This window comes from Eschscholzia californica, unplaced genomic scaffold (assembly GCF_041429995.1).
Source record: "Eschscholzia californica isolate CP2 unplaced genomic scaffold, dmEscCali1.0.p SCAF_1, whole genome shotgun sequence".
NCBI classification, from domain to species: Eukaryota; Viridiplantae; Streptophyta; class Magnoliopsida; order Ranunculales; family Papaveraceae; genus Eschscholzia; species Eschscholzia californica.
The window spans coordinates 69,481,851-69,495,426 of record NW_028238198.1 but is presented as its reverse complement, the minus strand read 5'-3'; the positions used below and the strand labels follow the sequence as shown (position 1 = coordinate 69,495,426).

Here is a 13,576-nt window from a genome sequence, read left to right as displayed (position 1 = left end):
TTAGAATGAACCTGCAATTCTTCATTATTACAAGACATCATGAAACTATGAGCTTTACATACTTACATTTAAGATTCATATATACAATCAATCTTCTTGAAACGTGTTAAAAAGGAGCAAAACTAGAGTTTATAATCTGCAAATTCGAACACACACACGACTGTTTTATATGAACACTAATCTGTCACGGAATTTGCCAATGAGTTCATTTCTGTTTATCAACTCACTGGTCACTGCCTTTCTTGAGAATTCGACGTAGTGATTTGATATGTTTTACTTATCAACTATTTCGAGTGAGCGAAGAAAATCGCACCCGTTAAAGTGTCATCGTGGTGTAATATTTGGAATGACTCCACTAACGAGATCACTTCCATATAGATCAGAAGACGATATATTTCGGTCTCTCGTTCCATATGATGCTGATGAAGATGCTGCTAACGTCGACTTCCTAGAATATTCAGATTCTGAATCTATCGAGGTGTTGTTAGATTCTTGTATTGTTGAAAGCATCTTTTCTAGATCTCTAACTATCTCCAACATCGAGGGGCGGTCCTGTGGCATGTCTTCGCAACACTTCAAAGCCAGTGAGGTAAAATCCGCCAGGCATTCTGCTGGGTAAGAACCCATATTGCTGTCTATGATTGAGAACAGAGTTCGCGACTTATAAGCCGAATTAACCTGGATTAAGAAGAGAAAAGGACAACGAGAAACTGATGATGGATCATAAAGATACAGCATCTGAGTTTGAATCTGAAAAACAAGTATACAACCATCTCTTTTATGGGCAAATGAATAAATTCAGGATTCTGTGATTCAACGACATTGAGATTCTTTTTTGTTGGCCAATACAAGGGCAACCAAGAAATAGGAACCTTTTCTAGTTTCGAAAAAAGAAGTCGGGTCGAATTTTGTTATCCTTTAATTATTATAGGAATTGTAGACACTAAATGATAAAAGAGAGAGAAAGTAACTACCTCGCGAACGATGTTTTTACCAGAAGATATGGGTGGCATCCCTGTCAAAAGCTCCATAAATACAACTCCTAGGCTGTAAACATCACTCTTGTCTGTCATCTTATGAGTTAAAAAGTATTCTGGATCAAGGTAGCCCTGTATGAAATGCATTATAGGTTCTCAGATATAACAGTTTAAAGGGAACTCTAAATGTAGATATTTTGATGTCCGAGAAAGTAAAGAACAAAAGAGAGGAAAAAATTGCAACCACAGATTCCAGATAGAAAAAATTGGCCTAAACTCCTTGGGCCATTTTTTTCATAAAGGAAGATCCATCAATTCTTTTAGACCTCAGCTCCTATGAATGGTTTGCACAAGTTCGCAGATAACATGTACGATTTGCACATATTTGGCACAGTTTGCTCAGGGAGCCAAAGCATAAAAAAGATGTTGACTTGCGTTATAAGTTTTAATCAAGACCAATAGGAAAACGGGTTTTCAGCCTAATTCTGTTCCTTGATGAAATACATTAAAAAAAAATCACTAGCATTTAGAGAACTTAAAGCAAATCATCTTTACCGGGGTGCCCTTCACAACTGTTGATACATGACCAGGTAAAACCCCTTCATCATCTGGAACTGGTGCAAGCCGTGAGAGACCAAAGTCAGCAACTTTAGCAGTAAATTTGGAATCCAAAAGTATGTTACTGGCTTTGATATCCCGGTGGAATATTGGTGGGTCTGCCTCTGTATGAAGGTACAGAATCCCTTTAGCTGAACCAAGTGCAATACGTAACCTTGTGGAGAAGTTCAGGCTTTCTTTTGACTTAACTGCCACAACAGAAGAGGTATCTGTTTAGAGTGAGAAGAACTCAAACAATGTGTTTATTTGCTCCAAGTGAAAAGATCAAATAAGCTTTTAGAAGAATAACAAGAAAATTCACTATCTTCTGTATTAATTGGTACAAAAAAGTTTAGCGCGACTTCACAGGTTGGCTTTCTCCCTTCAAAATCCTATCAAAAAGGAAATAACAGAACCCGGAAAAATAGAACAGCACCACAAAGTAAACAGGATTACCAGAAATCCAATCCCGCAAAGATCCGTTTGGCATGAATTCGTAGATCAGCATCTGGAAACAAAGCAATAACATTACCAGATGGTCAGTATTTTTAGACGATACTAGATGGGAATAATTCGTAACGAAGAAAATTGAAAGTGTTTCTTCCCATGATGGAATCATTTTTTTTTTTTTGAAAACTTGAATTAATATATAGAAAGAAAACTGTACAAAGGGTGTTACGGTTATGGGTGCATAAATCTCACATAACCCAAGCCTCCCAATTCCTTACTACATCCATAAAAGACGCAAATTTAAACTTCGGGTTTGACCCTATCCAATTATGGATTCTCCCTTTGACGTCTTCAACATCTAAATCCGAAAAGAGGTTAGCCTCTTTGAAGATTTTCTCATTCCGCTCCTTCCAAATGCACCATACTATTGCTGCCGGTACAAGGTTCCAAATTTCCTTCTTCGACCCTGGTTTTTTTAATTCTTCCCATTGTTCAATCATCTTTATGATGGTGTTCGGCCTACACCATTGAGTTCGAAGAGTCCCTGTGAAATAGTCCCATAGATGGGATGCTTTCTCGCAAGTGAGGAAGAGGTGGCCCACTGTTTCCTCTTCTGCTTTGCACATGATGCATCGGTTTTGCCATTTGGAAGCCTTTCTTCTTTAGGGAATCCACCGATGGAATTCTCTCCAGTAATACAGCCCACAGGAGAAACGAGACTCTTGGAAGTATAAGTTTCCTATTGATGGCTTTGATCAGGGTTTTATTTAGGAGCTGTCTATCCTGCTCAAGCCGGATGTAACACTCTTTGACCGAGAGTGTTTTTGATTCATCAAATTTCCAAACTCTCTTGTCTCTTTCTTCCCCCATATGGGCACTCTCTAGAACCTCCATTAGATGCGTGAATTGATCCATCTCCCAATCGTTTAAATTTCTTCGCAAAGTTATATCCCACACCTGTGATTCCCTATTATAGGCTGAGCCCACAGACGCGGATTTGTCTATCACTAGATCATATATCAATGGGAACCTATCCTTCAATCTGACTGTCCCAATCCACACATCCGTCCATAAACCGATCGAACTACCGTCCCCAACCGCCCATTTGGTCAGATTCACAAACTTATCATTAAGGCGCTGAATACCCTTCCAAATGCCGCATCCGTACGGTGATTTATTAACCCTCTTCTCCCAAATGCTCGAGTTATCCCCATACTTTTCACTAATGATGTCCTTCCACAAGGCTATATCTTCCGACAAAAACCTCCATAGCCATTTAATCAGCAGAGCTTCATTCATCCTTTTGAGCTTTTTGACCCCCAGGCCACCTCTACCTTTTGGAGAGGTCACCATACTCCATGCCGCCCAATGCATGCGTTTCTTATCCGATTTCCCATCCCACAGAAATTTGGCCATTTTTCGATCTATCTCTTTTAAGACCCCTACTGGAATGGAATATAACGAGAGATAGTAGTTTGGTAATGCTTGAAGAACTGATTTTATAAGAGTCACCTTTCCCCCCCTCGAGAGTACCTGGCTTTTCCAAGCCGCCAACTTCTTGTTAACCCTTTCTAAAACCGGATCCCACAAGGATTTAGCCTTATACCTTTCCCCCAAAGGTAGACCTAGGTAAGAGGAGGGTAACCGATCTATTGGGGAGCCAAATCCCCTAAGGGCCTCCCAATTCCTAGTTCCTTCTTCAACCTTTGTAGCTTCATAAACGAAAGATTTGTTCATATTCACCTTAAGACCAGAAGCTAATTCATACCAAACCAAAATGTCCCTAAGTTTCTCAACTTGATCTGCTTTCTCATCTAAAACTCTTAGTTACTACGTTATACCACAATAACATTACTCCAGTTTCCTAGAACATTTACAGAAAACGGCCATATAAATAATACCCCAGGCTTCCATCTTAACACACCCAATGCATTTTACAAACACCAATATAGGTTAACACTATTTCTGGGAATCTGGACAATTTAACATTTGATTTAAACAAAAAATCAAGTAAATAAAGGACCTAATATCTTGATCAGCACTAAGAAATTGTCAAGAATCAAGATCAAGGAGTCCAGCATTATAAGTGTTATATTTGATGTGGAAGATACAGAAGCACTTAAGCGTAAAGATATGCAAGACAGCAAGAGCATGTACCTGCTCCCCTTGTTCATCACAGTACCCAACCAACCCAACCAGATTTCGATGATGTAACCTTGATAACAATTCTATCTCCGTCAAAAATTCTTTTTCTCCCTGTAATGATCCAACTTGTGCACGTTTTACGGCTACAATAGTCTTGTCGGCTAGAATGCCTTTATAGACCTTTCCATATCCCCCTTGGCCAACTTCCGCTGAGCTGTGGAAACTGTTTGTGGCTGATATCAGTTCTTTGAAACTGAAGCCTTTCACACCGTCAATTTTGATGGAGACTTTAGAAGCTGCAAAATAGTTCAAAATAGAAAAAGGACTTCATTTAGCCACCTGTTGAGGTTTCTAGAATGAGTATACATGAATCTTATACAGTTGTATTGTTGGAAACTTACATGGTTGTTTTCTTGATAAAAAGTGCTTATGCTTATATAATCTTCTCGTAATTAGGATTGAAATGATTGCAGTAATTGTCACTGTACCAGCAATGGTCCCCAATATAATGCCAGCCAAGGCACCTTTGCTTATAGCCACCTTGGAAGAATCTGTTTCACCAAAAGCATTAAAACTAACAGCGAAACACAGCTTTTACTTGAGAGTGAGAAAATAGCAAAGCTTAGACATCAAACTCAAATCCTTATCTGTATACTGTATACTGTATTCTGTATTGAACATTTTTCCGTGGAATAAAAGATCAAGTAGTAAACTTCGTCTTAAGAACATGCAAGATTTTCCTTCAATTTTTATTTCACCCACTGACAGATTCTACTTTTATCATTTTCTTACCTGATAAGTTGAGCTATATTTGGTTCAGCAGTAACATCATTATTTCATTGTATTTTCAAGAAATAATAGACTCTATGACAAATCCAGTTACATACTTACATCCTGCATGTCATTCCCAAGGACACACTGTCACCACAAAATGCTACGAACTCTGACATAAAGTGCTTTTCAGCAATTCGCTAACGACATTAAAAATGAAAGATGGAAATGGTTGAAACCTAGATTATATCTCATACTTCGACAGTTCGACTAACTACTAAATTTCTCCGCTAAATACTGTATTTATCTATTAACAATAGTATCCATATAGATTTTGAAACATACCTTGGGAATGTATTTCAGGATAGTTGAGAAGATCGTATGGTCCAAGAAGGTCGCTGGAAGGAAATGACCATGTTGTGAATATGTTTCTAATTGTTCTAACCTCACTTCTATTTATATGGATCGAGCGATTATCAAATAATAGATAAACCGTCAAGTTCATCCATAGCCTAGGACCATTCTCCCAGCCGTAGGCATAGATAGAGATCTGAAAAGGTTCTAATTTGAGATTTTCTGCCATGTACTCAATGAATGAGCTCTCATATGGAGGAAAATATGAGAAGCTAGGACTTTTCAGCTGATAGTCAATGTTAAGAGGTGCTGCACAAAAGCATCGCCCTGTAGAAGCTGGAGCATATTTAAAAGGATAATCCGAAGGACATTCTCGGATATCACAATTAGGTGAGGCGACAGTTATGTTTGTACGCTTATCAACATCTCCAGCTATAGACCCACAAAATTGTACTCTATTTGAATTGGCGTTGTTGCAAACTGGGTTTCCCTGAAGCCTGAAAAACCAAGGTAGAAGGAGGTGGTCAAATTCAAACTTGTGATACTTTGCTGAGTTTTTTTTCTCATGAGAAAGAATCATATATATTAATAATTTAATAATGGTAAATGGTATTTACAATAGTGGGACTTTTATAAATAGAGCCCCTGAATGCCCGAAAAACTAAATTTATGTTTTTATAATCATCGCCTCGTAAATAATCATGGAGTTCTTACACGATACCAAGTATGTCCATCTCTTCCTCTTTGCCCAATAGAAAATCGAAGCTAGAATAGCTATCTTGCTGCCATTAGATGCTAGCTGAGGTCACAAGGCTTAAGATCTAAAGTACAGTTTATTCTAAACAATATAAGTAAGCATTTCGAACACCTACGTGTACTCGAGACAAGCTAAATTTGCTTAGAAGTAATGTAATACAATATTATATAAAAAGGTAAACTTCTAAACCGTATGCAGGCACTCATCAGTATTCAACCTATCACTGTGCTCTTTTAATAATAGGATGTTCGATATAATAATTAATAAGCAATCAAATTGTGATTTCGAAATAAAAGCTATAATAAGGAAAATAATCCGAACTCTAGAAAGCACAGACCGGTTTTCATCAATTAAATAAGTTACGTAACCATTCTTTTAGTCGTATTCATAGAAGGTTGCTGCGAGGCAATTCAAGTAGCAGCAGGGAAAGATAAAACCCCAGTATGTGGATATGAGCCCATTGGGCTCATAAAGGATCAAGACGGCCTTTATCAAGTCTTGTATTGACCAAACTGGGCCTCCGAACTATTAGGCTATGAAATAGCAAAAAAAAAACAGAACCCACCACACAAAAGAGCGTATGAACTCTGAAGCAATCATAAAAAAAGGATACCACTGATATTCGTTCATAAATGTAATATAAGTTTACCATAACGTGGCATTTTTAGGCGGTTTGAGGCCTTCCAAAATGGTTGAAAGTGAGTTGTTCCGGAAATCCCTGTATATTCATGGACCACAAAGATGGGTTCAGAACAATGAATCCTTCTAGAGAATCTAGACGGCTTACAAAATTATTGAAACAGCTCAAATAAAGTAATTACATCATTTACAAGTCTTACAGTATAAGTTCTGCAGATGCACTGAAGCTCATATTCTGCCAAACAGTAGGAATGGAGCCACTCAGAAAATTGTTCTTTAGCAACCTACAAAAAGAAAGAATATCATTTTGCAGACAGTGCAACAATTGCACGAGTACAAGTCATAGTCCTTATTCGTTAGCTTGAACTAGTATACAGTTTCATATTCCTCTACGAAGCACCAATGAGCACATTACTGTCAAGTACTAGGCACAGTATGTGTTCCTCTTACTATTTTGGTTGATCCCAATTTTGCATTTTAGCATATACAATGGGCCGGACCTAAGTTTCACTCAATCAAAGAATTCAAAGTCGAAACAAATTTACAATAGATGCCCAGACAACCAACCATATAGCAAAAGGAGAAAGATCTCACAGTTTCTGAATATGAGGAAGTTCTGAGAAACTTGTAGGAATAGATCCATTGAGATTGTTGTTCGAAAGATCTCTGCAGAAGACATTTGAGTAAAGTAAGTTCTTGATCAAAATTGACTGCTGATAAAGTTTTAAATCACATTCACAAATCAGCTTCCTTTTTATTGGTCAAATTCCACAAGTCTTTAGCTACTCAAGAAGGCGAACCTGCTATCGATTAAATAAGGCTAAAAGGAAACCCGCCTATCAATCAATCAACTACGTTTTGTTTAATCAACATGTCTTACATAGTTGTCATTTTGTCAGAAAGCTTGCTTGATGGTATGGATCCCGAAAGCTGATTCCAGCTAAGGTCTCTGTAAAATAAATCATTTTAACATGTTACTACATTGTGTAATTATCAGGAAATGAAAAACATAACATTAGGATATGTTGAAATGGAGAATGGTATGCCCCTACCGACACCACAATGTGAACATTACCCCATCTGAAAAATATAATCATCTTGCAAGAACTTACAAATAGTAAAGATCTGGAGTCCCGCTCAGGTCAGGAACTGATCCCCTTAAGCTGCAGTTCCTCAAGCTCCTGTTAAAGTAACCAGTATCATGAAATGGTTTCTTGACGGAAGAGCCCTCAATTGAATAATCTATGGGAGGATAGTTCCCTTTTAATATGAGCTTTTTAAGTGAACGTACAAGCAGAATTGGCAAATGGCACCCAACAATCCTTTTACTCATTGACCCAATTCTCACATTACCAAAAGATGTACTATGCCCAAAGAACACAGGAACATACACATGTACAGACTCCTCACAACAGAGGAAAGCTTAGACTTTTCTCTCATTGTTAACTAACAGACCATTTCAAGGAATTACTTGGGAAGTTGGGATGCTTTTGCATTATTGAGTATTGAGAAATAAAGCACTTGAGTATTCAAGATAGTAGATAATAATTAAAGTGTCGATTCTTGGTGTGCGCAAACAAATAGTGTTAGATTGCAATTAATTGGTGCTAGATATTAGCAACTCTGTGAACTTGCTCATGAGTGGTTAATGATGTTGAAAGAATTTTGGAAGACTTGAAGCTGTTAAATTATCCGGCAATTGGAGTCTGGGAGCACTAATTATTGTACTTGTCAAAGATACACAGTTGGTACATTCTTGTAAGAGAAACAGGATTCTAAACTTGTCTAATAAAGTTATCGCTTGAAGCATGGAATAAGACTAAACTAAGAAACACGAAAGATAAATGGTTTAGGAGAAGTTGACATACAATTTCAGTAGCTTTGTCCTACCATAAGAAGCTGGAATTTCAGCCCCATCAAAATTATTATTATCAAGTTGTCTGCAAAAATAACACAGAAATATCAAAACATCAGTGAAAAAATCATTATGAACTTTTCAACAATCCAAGCATCAAATTAGTCGATGCATATGCAAGTGCCTGGAAAAGGAATGATTGGAATGTGGAAGCTGAAAAATCAACAGGCATGGGTAATTATGGTAGCCGAAAGATGTCTGTTTTAATTACATACAAATGTAGATGAAGCTACATGAGCTTTCAAGCCGAAGGATTTGCGGCACACTGCAAACAGTTTTCTGGTAGATAGATATTACGAGCGCAACCTAAGTTTGTCTCATTTCAAACAGTGTAATCGTAAAACTATTGAAAAATGCAGGTTACTCAAACCCTTAAAAGCCACAATGAGGCAGACTTGGTTGTCTCGACATAGAGGTTGACCAGAATGAGGCAGACTTTGTTGTCTCAAGATGTGTATGTCGCGGTTCGGAAGACGTTTCGGACCTCCAACTAATTGATATGTTGAGCAATGATCATGAAAAGATTTTAAAGCTTCCGTAGATACAAAACTTTAATTTATCTAGCCAAGGTAAAGCACTCTCTGTCCCCGATTTGAAGCTCTCTAGATCTTATACTTTCAAGCAACAGGCCCTTCTTCAAAGATTCGATAAAACCAATTTCTCGTTACTCTCTCAAACAGATATTTCACAGAAATTTGTGTTCGCTATGGAAAAGCTTAACTGGTAGGCTTCTAAGCAAATACACTCATTCATCTGTGTTTCGGTATTCTATTAGATAAAGAAGATGAAAAACAAATTAAGCAAAAAAAAAAAAAATTAGAATTGAAGAACGCAAAAGTTATCTAGAAGAATCATGAACATGGAGACAAATCTTTCTAGCATAACCTTCTTTTACTGTTACTAAGACTTGAAACTTGTGGAATAATGTAAAGATACAAACTTAGAAACCAGAAGGAAACTAACAACTACGACAAATAAAAGAGATCAGGTAATATCAAAATAGATAAGAATAATATCATTTAAAGAGAAAACATACAGTATTCTCAAGCTTGAAATTTCAGAGAACTCTGGCGGAAGATACCCAGTTAAGTTGTTGCTGTCCAAGAGACTGAGAACACCCAACAACAAAAAGCATGAGCAAATCACAACATACCCCCACGACCAAAACATAAAAATCTCATTATTGTAGACCAACTAAAATCGAGAAATATACAGCAGGCATAATAATATGTTGAACTTACATGTGAAGGATGTTGGGTAGTTTGGAAAGTTCAGGTGGAATTTGCCCAGTAAGTGAGTTATTGTTCATGTGGCTGAAATTAGTACAAGACAGAAACATAATGGACAAGATGGTAGGAAAATGTGAAGTTAAAGCAAAATGTTTGAAAAGACACCTACAGATGCCTCATACTCGTTAAGTTTGCAAATGATTTCGGTATTGGTCCTGATATTTGGTTCAGATCTACTTGGAGACGTTGTAAGTTAGCAAGGTTTCCAATCTCGTCTGGTAATGAACCTGAGAGTTTATTTCCATTCAAAAGCCTGTGCAAGAAAATGACCAGTCAGCAGCTAATATATACGAATACGAAGGTAAGCAAACTAGAACATGAAAGCGAAACAGCAATCCCTCAATAATGCAAAATAAGCATGCACATTAACAATATCCTCAGCTACAAAGTGCTTCATGGATACCATCAATTTTAGTTCTTGTTATGTGTGGTCCATTGGACGCGAAGAATGTTCCCGTTCTTATATTTGGTTTTGTTGTTAGTACTTCGCTCTGTTCAATTAACTCAGACTAATGTTTTTTTATTTGTTATTGATTGTATCAAGGCAATTCTGTGTTATCCTTTTGTGCACATACTACATCAATGAATATGAGGAACGGTATCATCAAGCAAGCCTCTAGAACACTGACGTAGACATACAACTATTGGTTTCCCTGACATTAAAAATGAGAAAATAAAAATAAAAGCGAGAGACAACCCAATCAATAAATAGTCCCCAAAATTAACTTTCTGAGCCGATGGTTCAAGATATTTAAAGAAGTGCAAAAGCTCAACAGGTTGTTAGTTGTTACATCAAGTAAAGAAAAAAATAGTAGTTTGTGTCTAAAAAAATTTAGAAATATAATATTCTTGGCTGATATTGTAGCATTATATAGGAAAATCCATCTCTACCAGATACAATATAAGTTCAACTTACAGAAGTCGCAAAGATACTATATTTCCAATCTCCTTCGGTATACTGCCATTTATTCGATTCCACATTAAATCTCTTCACGATGAAAATGAACAGAAATAGAGTTAGCAGGTGATGAAATGCAAATGCTAGGTGTGGAATAATTGTGAAACAGACTACTCTTGCAGTTACCAATTCAATACTCACATTACTTCAATTTGAGATAGTTTACCAAACTCAGGTGCCAAAATTCCGGAAAGATTCAAGTTTAATAGCTGCCTGAAAAAGGAAATTTCACCTATCAGTATTTGGGCACGATAAAACTAGAAAACAAAATATTATTGTTCAATAGAGAGATAATATGACTGTAATAGTTAGCATCATAAATCATAATGTGGAGTATTGACTTCTAAAGAACAAATATATCACAATATTAATGCTCTTGCTGCAAATCATATTGTTATGGAAATAAAATGATAACAGTAAATTCTGGTTTCCTTCTGCCACGTCAAAAGATGTGGAATGGTTCTAGATAGAAAAGATGAACAATGTTTAAAGGACTTACAATAGTTGCACATGCATGTATTCATCGAGTCCTGCTTTGCCCCAGCACAAGATACCTATCCAGTGCGACGTACATGGGTCCCCCTTATTCCAGCTCTTAAGATTTTCATAAGGGTCAATAAAGCTGCTTCTGATAGCTTGTAATGCAGTTACTGCGGGATAATAAAATTATCATTTAAGAATCTCAAAGTATTTATTTTCTTTCAAGAAAATGCCATATGTTATTGATTAGGCCTAAAGTCAAAGAGTGAATGCAAGCGATCTAAAAATAATACATAGGCGTGTGTATAGGCTTTATATAAGGAAGTCATTACACTCACAAATCTTTATATCTGCAAGCCCACGTATAAATGTTAAATTTGACTTCTGAAACAGTTATTTCCACTGAGTCCTCCCAATACTCGAGCATTATGTCGTTCTATGTTTCCATAAAGTCCAACTGACATAAAAAGAAAAACATGTCGCAAACAGCCTTTCTAAACTGAGGTCTACCAGTTAATTTTCCAAGAAAATTACGTAGCTAAAATTGGCACCGTAGAAAGGAGTCCAAAATGTCACAGTACAAAGTAGAGTATAGGCACCCAAATAGAATATGTCAAGCATTTTTTCTCGGTTCCTAAAGCAGACACCTATTTTCCATAGGGAAGCTTATCCTAGTTATACCTCAAAGCGGGTATCATATCGCATTCCAAATTTGTCTCTCGACTTTCTCACATGACAATTAACTACTTTTTAGTGGTTCCCATTTAAGTCGATATGTGATGTTTCTCAATTATGGTTAAATTATCCTTATATTAATGCTACTGAAAACGAATTAGGCATATCAATTTACCTTCGGAAGGATCAGTAGTTTGGGAAGCTGCAATGATAAATGAAACAGCCAAAATATATCCTAAAACACAGATTTTTCCTCTCATCATCTCAGTATCCTGCAAAGTAAAGATTGCAACAATAACGAAAACATTATCAAATTCTCGAATATTTCAGCTCCAATACCATAATTGCATATACAAACCCACAAGACCTTTATTAGATAACTACTTTTGAACTCTAAAAATAACAATAGAAAAAAGAGGGGAGAATGAAATCTATCATCAAACAGCTCAATTTCATATAGAAACTAACTACTTTCCTCCTAACAATCTCATCCAATACTAATAATTGAATTCACTTCAGAAAAACAATAAGATAATTAAATTGATAACCCTAATCAATTCAACACATCATAAATGAACTGAACAAGTCAAAGTCATAATCATAATCAAAATCAAGATACTTACTTTCCAAAAACCCTATAATTTGGCAGCAAATCTTGAAGAAACAAAATTGATTGATTACTGTGAAGTTTGAAGATGATCAGAGGAATAACAATAAAAAGATTTGAAGATGAATTATTATTATTATTATGAGTGAAGGAAGAAGAAGAAGGTTGAGAAAATGAAAATTGAGGGGAAATTCAAAGGTCATAGCTGGTTGGTTTTTGTCGGAAAGTGACTAACAAAAATAAAATCAGTATTTGACCAACTCCCACTGGGTTTTATGTCTTACTTTATTATTCAAGCTTCTTTCAAAGATTTTTAAAACCCTAAAAAAAAATGATAGAGATGGATACGACTATCTACCTATATATATATATACTTTCTAAAAAGAGTTCAACACTCAAAACCAATTATTTTTCTTTTTTTTAAGTAGAACATGAAAGAGACATGAAAGAGGCATATTATGAGCCATATAAGTTAGAAATTTTTTTTTTTTGTTTAGAGCATTGAAAAAGATTTAAGTTTAGTTTTGCATTACAGAAAGTTTTTTAAGAAAAATTCTAAAAATTTTATGTGAACTTCGAGTTTGTAAGATTGAGTGTTGAATTGAAGATGCTCTTAAGAGCATCTCCAATAGGACACTCTAATAAACACTCTAAAAATCTAGTTGTCAAGTGTCAAATAAAGATTCTCTTTCCTAGTGTCAATATAGAGACACTCTACATTTGTTTGGTCTCCAATGGAGATCTCTAAAATCTCTTACTTAATACACATGTCCCTCTTCAATTCAATAGATAAAAAGTAGTTGAAAAGCAAAGTTTTCTATTGGTTGAAATAATAAAGTAGCACTTAGAGAGTCTCAAGTAGACACTCTCAAGTAGACACTCTCATTTTAGAGATTCTCTCTCTAGACACTCTATAAAAAGTTTAGATTGGGTTAACGATTCACAAAATACTATTTTTTTGT

At 36.1% G+C, this 13,576-nt stretch overlaps 1 protein-coding gene across 2 annotated transcripts; it reads right to left on the bottom strand.

The window, feature by feature from the left end:
- Window positions 1-13,285, bottom strand: LOC147568660 (putative LRR receptor-like serine/threonine-protein kinase At1g06840). Of its 2 annotated transcripts, none has more exons than XM_086655051.1 (21): window positions 12,631-13,285; window positions 12,183-12,279; window positions 11,352-11,502; window positions 10,994-11,065; window positions 10,811-10,882; window positions 10,004-10,147; window positions 9,847-9,918; window positions 9,642-9,713; window positions 8,559-8,630; window positions 7,803-7,871; window positions 7,571-7,639; window positions 7,285-7,356; window positions 6,891-6,974; window positions 6,701-6,769; window positions 5,286-5,791; window positions 4,571-4,720; window positions 4,182-4,465; window positions 2,031-2,082; window positions 1,533-1,783; window positions 975-1,109; window positions 1-678 (listed from the first exon to the last, which is right to left on the bottom strand). In XM_086655051.1, exons 2-21 carry the CDS (start codon window positions 12,268-12,270, stop codon window positions 325-327), a joined length of 2,838 nt encoding a protein of 945 aa, XP_086511177.1. In that variant the 5' UTR covers window positions 12,271-12,279; window positions 12,631-13,285; the 3' UTR covers window positions 1-324. The 2 variants fall into 2 exon arrangements, with proteins under 2 accessions (XP_086511177.1, XP_086511178.1); XM_086655052.1 differs by having other exon boundaries at window positions 10,017-10,147; window positions 12,631-13,227.
- Between the last annotated feature and the right edge of the window lie 291 nt (window positions 13,286-13,576).

What these genes read in the sequence shown, in the direction of transcription:
- LOC147568660 (XM_086655051.1), bottom strand. Translation starts at nt 12,270, where the DNA reads ATGATGAGAGGAAAAATCTGTGTTTTAGGATATATTTTGGCTGTTTCA. An exon ending in TACATGCATGTGCAACTATT is followed by an intron (nt 11,066 to 11,351) that starts GTAAGTCCTTTA and finishes TTCCTTTTTCAG; the next exon opens with GCAGCTATTAAACTTGAATC. An exon ending in ATTTCAAGCTTGAGAATACT is followed by an intron (nt 8,631 to 9,641) that starts GTATGTTTTCTC and finishes TTATTTTTGCAG; the next exon opens with ACAACTTGATAATAATAATT.